This window comes from Macaca mulatta, chromosome 18, assembly GCF_049350105.2.
Source record: "Macaca mulatta isolate MMU2019108-1 chromosome 18, T2T-MMU8v2.0, whole genome shotgun sequence".
Classification (NCBI taxonomy): domain Eukaryota; kingdom Metazoa; phylum Chordata; class Mammalia; order Primates; family Cercopithecidae; genus Macaca; species Macaca mulatta.
Genome location: NC_133423.1, coordinates 71,591,998 through 71,602,137, shown reverse-complemented (window position 1 = coordinate 71,602,137; position 10,140 = coordinate 71,591,998). Strand labels below are relative to the sequence as shown.

The 10,140-nt window shown below is 42.8% G+C and overlaps 1 protein-coding gene across 1 annotated transcript in view; it reads left to right on the top strand.

The window, feature by feature from the left end:
* Positions 1 to 3,271: 3,271 nt before the first annotated feature.
* THOC1 (THO complex subunit 1) overlaps positions 3,272 to 10,140 on the top strand; it is a 52,117-nt gene continuing 45,248 nt past the window's right edge. The window contains exons 1-4 of the mRNA NM_001260975.1: positions 3,272 to 3,346; positions 5,768 to 5,841; positions 5,935 to 5,995; positions 7,495 to 7,561. Of these exons, the coding sequence (NP_001247904.1) occupies positions 3,293 to 3,346; positions 5,768 to 5,841; positions 5,935 to 5,995; positions 7,495 to 7,561 (256 nt within the window). The 5' untranslated portion in view covers positions 3,272 to 3,292. The remainder of the gene's footprint in view (positions 3,347 to 5,767; positions 5,842 to 5,934; positions 5,996 to 7,494; positions 7,562 to 10,140) is intronic.

Sequence of the window (10,140 nt, the reverse complement as noted above, 5' to 3'; positions counted from 1 at the left end):
CATTTCATACTTCATCTTTAATCCACTTGGAATTTTTTTGTATGATACAAGGGATCCAATTTTATTTTATTTTATTTTGTTTCGAGATGGAGTTTCACTCTTGTCAGCTGGGCTGGAGTGCAGTGGCGCGATCTTAGCTCTCTGCAACCTCTGCCTCCTGGGTTCAAGCGATTCTTCTGTCTCCGCCTCTGGAGTAGCTGGGATTACAGGTGCCCGCCACCACGCCCAGCTAATTTTTGTATTTCTAGTAGAGATGAGGTTTCTCCATGTTGGCCAGGCTGGTCTCGAACTCCTGACCTCAGGTGATCCACCTGGCTCAGCCTCCCAAAGTACTGCGATTACAGGTGTGAGCCACTGCGCCGGGCCTGTTTTGTTATTCATGACACTACAGTCCTCGCCCTTATCCAATTGTAAGGAAATAATTTCTGAAACATTGAACAGGCCCATGGTAAAGATTCAAGAGTTAAGACTTGAGAAAAATACAGGCTTTGGGATAACAGCTAGGCTCAAATCCCAAACTTAGCTTTCTCTAGCCACATGACCTAGGGCCAATGAGGCTGTATCCTCATTAATATATAACTAAGTAAAAAATTGTTGTAAGGACTAGAAGTAATATAAGAAAAGTGCCAGGCCAGGCACAGTGGCTCATGCCTGTAATCCCAGCACTTTGGGAGGCCGAGGCAGGACGACTTGAGCCCAGGAGTTTAAGACCAGCCTAGGCAACACAGCAAAACCCTGTCTTACAAAAATTAAAAAATTAGCCGAGCATGGTGGCACACCCCTCTAGTCCCACTATGTGGGAAATGGAGGCAGGAGGATCATTTGAGCCCAGGAGTTTGAGGATACAGTGAGCTATGATCAAACCACTACACTCCAGTCTGGATGACAGAATGAGACTCTGTCTCTTAAGAAAAAAATGTACTTGCCTCTGAGGTCTTAGTTGTGTTCCAGATGGTTAATAGTCATCTGTAATATGATAATACTATTACAACAATTACTATCAGATAAACACAGTATAGTTCTGAATTAAATCATTTTTATTTTGCCAATTTGTAAATTTAATGTATACAACCAAACCTGAATGATCTTGCTGATTCTTAAAAAGCCTGCAATGTTTCAGGTAGTCCTCATTGTTCACCATTCCCACTTAGGAGTAAGATTCTGCAGTTATCTTTTGCTTAGCTTCCTGTATTCTTATTGCATATGTTAACTCAAAAATCATAAGATCTATAGATTTAGAAAAGGAGAGACTTTGTTTCTTATAAGGAGTTACAGCCTGCAAGGTGGCCATTCTGCCGGCTGGGAAGCATGCCTCCAGCCAAGACCAGGTACAGGCACTTCAGAGGAGGAGCTAGAGTAGGAACTTTATGCTGAACAGGTTGGCTAAACATACATATTCAACAAGTTAGAGGAGCGGCTATGAATATTCATGAAGGTGGTCTTGACACATGCATATTAAACAAATATGCATGTTTAACAGACAACCCATGTTCACTTTGGGGTGGAGACTTAACATTTAAATGTATTACAATTAGGTCCTATATCGCAAAACATCTTTTCACGACAGAAAGGTACGTAAGCATGCAATCACTGTACACTGGCCAGAACTAGTCCATGGTCAGCGACCTTATCAGGAGTTACTGAAATCGATGAAAGCTGTATTTACGGCTGGTGGGACTGGGTTGTTAGTGTCTGGTGGTCGATGAGTTGCAAATTGTTTTAATATTGTGAGGCCAGTGCTTGTTCAGCTGCTAAAGAAAAAGAAAAACCTTGAAGCATAGTGAGAACATAGTTTATTTTATAAGTGTAGGGATGCATGACTTTTAACCCTTGCCTGGCATGGGCTTACGTCCTGTTTATACTTTGGTATCTTACTGCCATGGAGTCAGTTCCATCAGTCTTATCATCTCCGTGTTTTTAAATTAATTTATTTTTTTTGAGACACAGTTTCACTCTTGTCGCCCAGGCTGGAAAGCAATGGCACGATCTCCGCTCACTGCAACCTCCGCCTCCCGGATTCAAACGATTCTCCTGCCTCAGCCTCCCAAGTAGCTGGGATTACAGGTGCGTGCCACCAGGCCCGGCTAATTTTTGTAATTTTTTAGTAGAGAAAGGGTTTCACCATGTTTGCCAGACCTCAGGTGATCCTCCTGCTTCGGCCTCCCAAGTGCTGGGATTACTTACAGGTGTGAGCCACCGCTCCCGGCCTCTATTTTGTGTGGCCAGTCAGCTGTCTCCTCTAATCACAAAAGGGGCAGGGTATAACCAGCTCCATCTGACCTCCCATCCCGTTATGTCTGGCCACTCGGTTGCTAAGATTTTTCTGGTGTCTCCTTGGCGAAAAGGGGGTCTGTTCAGTTGTTGGAGGGCTTAAGATTTTAAATTTACAGACTTCGAAGAAGGGAACAAGATACACGTGTAAGGGAATAAGAGGAAGTTACCCCGAGTCTGAGTCAGTGCTTCCTTCTCCACCGTGTAACTCCAACTTAAGAGTTACTGCCACTCGGCTTTTATTGGCCACGTCTCTCCTGGGAAGGGAGGCAAGGGACGAAATGGCGAGGGAGACATGGTTTTTGCTAGGGAAGCCTCGGCCCAGGACGCAGCGCCACCCGTTTTCCAATCAGCGCCGCGAACTGCATTCCTCCTAGGTCTCTTCCAGTAGAGACTTTTAATAATCAATACTATTACTTTTCTTTACAATTCACACTTGCGGTCATTATTTCAGTCGAGCTTTTCAACAGCTCTGTGAGATAGGTATTATTTCTACTTCGGAGAAGAGAGAGCAGTGCCCTTGAGCCACAGGGCTCATACATCGGAGCCTATCACCACTCCGAATCTTAAGCTCCCGGGATGACCGCAGACCGGCGGCCCAGGACCACTGCTCCAGCCGTTTCCCCAGGTAATCCACCTGCCTTGGGTTACCTTTCCGCGCGGCCCAGTTAGCCGCAACCAGCCGCCATTTACCCGCTTTCCCCAAACCAGGAAAACCACAGAAACGCAGGTGCGCGGCCAGTCTCTTCCACGCCTGGGAGCGCAGAGCTTACATACCTAGGCCGCCCAAGTCCCCTCACCCCAAGGGCTACCCAAGAACCCCGATTAGGCTGTTTGGCTGACTCAGGCGCCCAACGCCCACCCGAACTCAGTCGCCAGGGAAATTCCCCACTACCAGCTCGCCCGCCCGGTGTTCACAGGCCGCTCTAGCCGGGCTCAGAGAGACGGCAGTCTCGTTGCTCCCGGCTTGACGTCATCGGCAAGCGCCGCAGCGCAGTGGCGGGCACGCGCAGCCGAGAAGATGTCTCCGACGCCGCCGCTCTTCAGTTTGCCCGAAGCGCGGACGCGGTTTACGGTGAGCTGTAGGCGGGAGGGTGCAGGCCTGACCCGGCGCTATGCTTTGCCCTCTTCTCCCTGAAATTACTCGAATTTTGCCCTGGGGTAAAGCGAGACAGAGGTGTGTCCGCCTCAGCGTCCGCTCCGGGCCCCGTCGTGGGTTGAGGGGTAAGGAAAGACGCGCTACCCGCCTCTTCTTTGCGGGCTGGGCTGTCAGCCTCCGCCCACCCGCCAGCGGGTCCCCGGACTCCGCGTGCTGGGCGCGTCGGCTCCCCGCTTGGAGTGCCCACCTGCAGACTACTTCTGGTCGGGTCTATCCCCTCAGCTCGTTTAGTGGGGCAGGTGTCTCGAGAAGGGGAAGGGGAGCTGCTGAATGGGGAGGGTGGGAGTGGTTTCAGTCCAAAGACCTGGCTCCCGCCCCAGCCTTCCGAGCTGCCAAGTGCTTGTTCCCGCCGTCTCTTCACCACCCTTTAACCCACCGTGTCTCCTCCTAAGAGATCAATGAGGAGATCCTAAGCGGGAAAACGCAGATAGAGCACCTTGGGAAGGGTAACTAGATGCTATTTTATTCTTGTTCAATGTGGAAGGGTGGTTTTGAGCATTTGGTAAACCCTTGACAGCGCACTTTCTCATTTAACTATTAGAGTAACACTGTGAAGCAGGCTACGTTGATTATTCCTGGTACATGAGATAGAAGCTGACATCCCCAAAAAACTTGTGACTTCACTCGTTTTTCTGACTTTAGACACTCTATTCTTTTTATGTTGCTCGTCACGGCAACGTAAGTATGAAGAACACTTTTAAGTTACCTGACTCTATTAGTCTCTAGCATTTGCACCAACATTTCAAGGCATTCGACTACTCAGGTATTCAGCTGTGGTTAGGTAGTTATAGGGATGCCAGGATGAAAATTCTGTGAAAGAAAAATTCATCCTTTGTAGTAAGTAGTAGTTTTCTTGTTTATGTGTGTGTATATATATATGTATATACACACACACTTCTTTTAATGGATTATATTTTGTGTATGTCATCATAATCGTTTTCCTTGTGTGCATTTTGCTGCAATCTCTGGTGCTTTGAAAGCCTGCTAAGAGTAACTGTTAGGACTATCCAAGATCATATTAGCGGCCGGGCGCGGTGGCTCACGCCTGTAAATCCAGTACTTTGGGAGGCGGAGGCGGGCAGATCACCTGAGGTCAGGAGTTCAAGGTCAGCCTGGGCAACATGGCGAAACCCTGTCTCTACTAAAAGTACAAAAATTAGCCAGGCGTGGTGGTGGGCGCCTGTAATCCCATCTACTTGGGAGGCTGAGGCCGGAGAATCGCTTGAACCCAGACAGCGGAGGTTGCAGTGAGCCAAGATCATGCCAGTGCACAATACCTGGGCAACAGAGGGAGACTCCATCTCAAAAAAACAAACAAAAAAATTCGTACTAGCCCTGAAAAGGACCATTAAATTGGAGATCATCTAGTTCAGTGTTTCTCAAGCTTCTTGTGAAATGCAGATTCTGGCTCAGTAAGTCTGGAAGGGGGCCTGAGATTCTGCATTTCTACCAGCTTCCTAGATGATGCCACTACAGCTGCTGCTGGTAGTAAAAATCTACAACAACCCTCTTATTTAACTGGTGATGAAAATGAAGCACAAAGAGATAAAGGGACAGGCCCCAAATTACTCAGCCTGTTAGTGGCAGAGCAAGGAATGGACACGTTTTGGATAAATGTAATTCCTGTGAGGTAATAAGATGACTTTCTAAGTGTATGTGAGTGTTCATAGAATGAATGCCTTTTGCAGTATTTTTGTCTTTAAGTTATGATTCCTTTAAGACAATCTGCAGATTGTCAGCATGGTTTTATTGAGTGCTGCATATCGGGGACTGAACAAGATTCCTAGAGGAGGCAAGACTTGACCTGGGTGTGGAAGAATGGGTAGAATTTGGATGAGCAGGTAGGAAGAGCAACATAAATGTGTGAATACACTAGAATGAGTTTGATAGAAAATGATGAAGAATGACTAGATTTTAGTGCAAAGTATGTGTTAGGGAGTATTGGGAATTAAGGTTGGGTAAATTGAGTGGGATAACATTATCAAGGACCTTGAGGAAGCTATGAAGCTTCAAAACTAAAACGTGCAAATAAGGAGCCATTTAGAGATTTTTTTTTTAACACAATAGTGTCATGAATATGATATTTAAAGAGATAGTAGGAGGGAAAACCTAGAATGAAAAAGCCCAGCAAGGAAGCTCTTGCCAAATTTAAAGTGATGAGTATCCATATCATTAAGTAGCGTTGGAATAAGGATTACTGAGAGAATGACTGATAGGTAATTTTTCCCAGGTATAAGCTTTTTTTAGTTAGAAAGATACACTATCAATGAATGATATATTTTTCAGCAAATAATAAGCAGAATCTTTACAAGTATTTGCCATTTTAATTTTTTTTAGAAGTCTACCAGAGAGGCCTTGAACAACAAAAACATCAAGCCATTGTTAAGTACCTTCAGCCAGGTACCTGGCAGGTAAGGCATTGATATGTATGAAAACTACTTGCCTGAATCTTTATACATACTCTGAGCTGTTTGAAAAATGAGGATGTCTTTTGTTTTTAATAGTGAAAATGAAAAAAAATGTACCCTTGACCAAGCTTTCAGAGGTGTTCTAGAAGAAGAAATTGTAAGTATGTTTTTCCATTGTTAAAATTTTGCTGACAAATTAATAAACGATGTTATTTAAAAATTGCTTTTTTTCTTTTTTTTTTTTTTTTTTTGAGACGGAGTCTCGCTCTGCCACCCAGGCTGGAGTGCAGTGGCCGGATCTCAGCTCACTGCAAGCTCCGCCTCCCGGGTTCACGCCATTCTCCTGCCTCAGCCTCCCGAGTAGTTGGGACTACAGGCGCCCGCCACCGCGCCTGGCTAGTTTTTTTGTATTTTTTAGTAGAGACGGGGTTTCACCGTGTTAGCCAGGATGGTCTCGATCTCCTGACCTCGTGATCCGCCCGTCTCGGCCTCCCAAAGTGCTGGGATTACAGGCTTGAGCCACCGCGCCCGGCCGCTTTTTTTCTTAGAATGGATATTTAAACATCTTTTTTTAGAGTAAGCTTTCTGCTTTGTAAAAGTTGACTTGACAGTATACGAGTTCTGTAAGGATTTTGATAGCACAGGTACATTCTCAGGGTTTGGTTTAATAAATGACAAGAGCCCTGTCCAAGTGAGATAAGAAAAATTGACATGAGGTCTTAGGAAGAACTAGAGGTGAAGGTGGGCTCTCTCACTTTCCCATGTAAACAGTGACACATCCTGTAGTGGCATGAAAGGTCTAGTCCAAGAATATTTAGCTTAGGAGCTGGGATTCCATTCCTTCATTTTCCTCTGGCATCCTCCTCATCAGTAAACTTATGTAAATAAGGGCTCTCCAACTTCACGAGAGAAGTCTAACCATGAAAAATCTGAATTTATTTACCAATAATGGGGCACCTTATGAAAGGAAAAGTTTCAACAGTTTATTCTTGGTCAAGCAAAGGTTGAGTCCCCAAAAGCTATATTCCCTTCTATTGGCCATAATACAGTGTCCCTTTCTCTCAGACAATTCTGATTCAAAAATGATTCTTTCCTTTACTTCCATTGAAAGGCATTGGGCAAGTTATTTTCCTTTTCTGTGCTTCAGTTTCTTTTGAAAGAGGGGAAATACCGTTCTTTCAGTGTTATTGTATATGAAACAGCACTTAATGAACGCTCAGTAAATGCTGGTTATTATAATTTTATAAAACCTAAGCACTGCCTTCCTTCTATTAAAACCACCCCTCAGACACATGGGTGTATTAGTAGTTAATTCCCCTAGCCCTGCCTTTGCCCTGTGCTACCGGCTGAGTTATGGCTTCAGCACTTCTGTCCTTGATTAGCTTATAGCCTTCATCTTACCAATATAACCATTTTCCTGAGACCATTGGATTTTGAATGAGTCACCTACCTGTTACTTGACATACTTCTACAACTACTGATTCTATATGTTACTGTTAAATTTTTGTAACTTCATATTAGAAGATATTTTCTATAAGAAATGTAGTATTCCGTATTTGTGATAGTCAATATAATATCAGAGTACATGTGTTTACTGTTACCAAGTTTAGTCTGAACTCTTGCCCCTAAATTAAATTGTTTCTCCTCTGTTGGTAGATAAATCATTCATCATGTGAAAACGTTTTAGCTATTATTTCTCTTGCTATTGGGGGAGTAACTGAAGGTAAGTATGGTTCTGTTTTGTTTTGTTTAAAGTAGTCTTGGACATGACATGCTTTATTTAAAACGTCTTCTCCCCATACTTCTCCACATCTGATTTTGTTTATTCTTCAAGTTCTACCTGACTCCCAGCTTTGCCAAGAAGTCCCAATTGAATTAGTTCACTCTTATTTCTCATCTCTATTATGCAGTGCACATTTTGGCACTTGCTTTGTCCTCCAGTTGTTTTGTTCATTCAGTAAATCTTTATTGAGCATCTACTATGTGCCTGGTACTGAGCTAGGACCTGGAGATTCAATGGTGAATAAAACATATTCCCCTGCTTATGTGGAGCTAATGGAAGAAACAGATGTATGCATACCTTACTTTGGTGTAAGTACTATGGTCGAAGTGGGAATGAAGTGTAGTTAGAGGGAATAGAGCCAACATGTCTCTCTAAACTTCAGTCTAAAGGAATCAGGAGAGATTTTAGAAAAGAACATGAGAACTAGAATGTGAAGTATGAAGAATTTGTCAGACATACTAAGAAGGGAGTAGCTAGAGAATTGTGTAGAGCAGGAGGAGGAGAGGACAATGAGAATGATGAGGAAAGAAGCTGGTTAGGTCCATTTATAAAGGGCATTAGGTGCCATACTAAAGAGCAGCTGCAGATGAATGATTCCATTTGAAGTGACTGCTGGCAGGAAAACTGGGCAGGGGCCTGTTAAAATGGCTGTATGCGATAGCTTTAGAAGACTGGGTAAACAGTGCACATAGTACACAGTGCCTGACACATAATGGGAGCTCATTAAATACTTGCAGAAAGAAGAAATTAAAAATTAATTTATCAGCATTCTTCTTTAACCATTTGGTTAAAATACTCATTTGATTAATTCAGATAATGTATATGAAAACTCCTTTTTAATCTGTAAAGCATTATTCACATTATGTGTTATTTTGATGCTTCTATTAAAAACTGGCACACACCTCCCAGTATAGGGGCAAACTATTTTGTGAACTTAAGTTCATAAATTCACGTTGTTAAACTTTTATACAAGTTGCCTAATCATTCATTCATTCATTAGGCATTGTTAGATAAGTTCCACAATGCAATGTTCCTGTCTAGTTTCTGTCAATTTTCAGTGTGTCCTTAGTTCATTGATTAACTTTATACATTACTCTTGTACAGCTGGTGATGTTTTTAATGAAGAAGTTGTACAAAGTCTAGTCTATACTTGGAACTTTTGAGAAGGATAAGGACTTAAGAGCTTAAACTGTAAAGGTATAAATGCATTTTTATTTTAGGGAGAATTTTTGTTTTTGAGACAGATTATAATTGTTTGCTTATGTGACATGTTTTTAAATTATCCATAAATATATTTTGTTAAATTCAATTTGGCCGATATTTATTGAGCTTCTGTTTGGTGTGAGACACTACTGGTTAAAGCGTATGAAAATGCCTAACCTTAAAAAGCTCATAGTCTACATTCAAAGGTCACTGGTTAGGATGTGCCAAATGCTACAGTGTATTTATGTAGAGTGTGTTTCAAAAGCATAGATGAAGTAGCCTGCTTCAAGATACCAGAGTTATTTAGATGAGCAGACATTCACTCTATGCTTAGAAAGATGGAGTTGAAATTTACCATGTGGTAAAAAGGAGGAAGAGTATTTACACAGAAAACAACATTGTAAACAAAACCATGGAAGGATGAACATGTCATGGTGTTTGGGAGCTGCGGAGTGGGAACTAGGGAGGGATGTCTGTGGCCCAGGTAAGGGTAGAGAGAGATTGGTGTGGAAGCTGGGACACAGGTTGTGAAAGCTCTTGGGGGAATCACACTGTAACCCAGTGGTTCCCAGACTTGCTGGCTCATCAGAACCACCAGTGAATCTATTTTTAGATGAGATTCCCAAACCTTGCTTAGTTCTACTGACTCAGAATTTTGGTAGTAGAATCTAGAAAAAGTTCTCTAATTATTTAATGTGAGTTAACTTATTCCAGGCTGTACTGCAGCTAAGGGCAGAGAGTATGCTTCTCAAATCTCTTGGATGTGCAGGGTATATAATATTGAATCTAAGTATTGTTCGGGACTTTCGAGGTCACCTAGTCCCGTCTCATCTCTGGCCTAGACCGCTTCCCTGCTGTAACATCCCTGATGGGTGGTCATTCAGCCTCTGCTGAATCATGCTCATTAGTGGAGGTCACTGTTTGAGTCCTGTTAGACAAGTGTGGTTATTGGTGTGTTCCCTTGTATTGAGTTGAAATCTGCTGTTTTATTCCACCACTGCTTTTCGGCAATATCCCTCACATCACATTCCAGATATGATCTTACTAGTGCAGAGTACAGCTGGAAAGATTTCTTCCTTTTTCTAGATATAGTGTATTAATGCACTGTTTTGGACTTAGATCACCCTAGATATTTTTCCCCATATACCATGCCTAAGTAACTACTTTTCTTAAACACTTATGAGTGTTAGTAAGTACCCATTGCCTTAAAATAGAAGGAAGGATGAGTAGGGATATAAAAGTATTTCTAGGTAGTCTGAATAGACTAAATAGACCTTTTCTTAAGAATATCTTAATTTTGTTGTTCTTTAAACAGT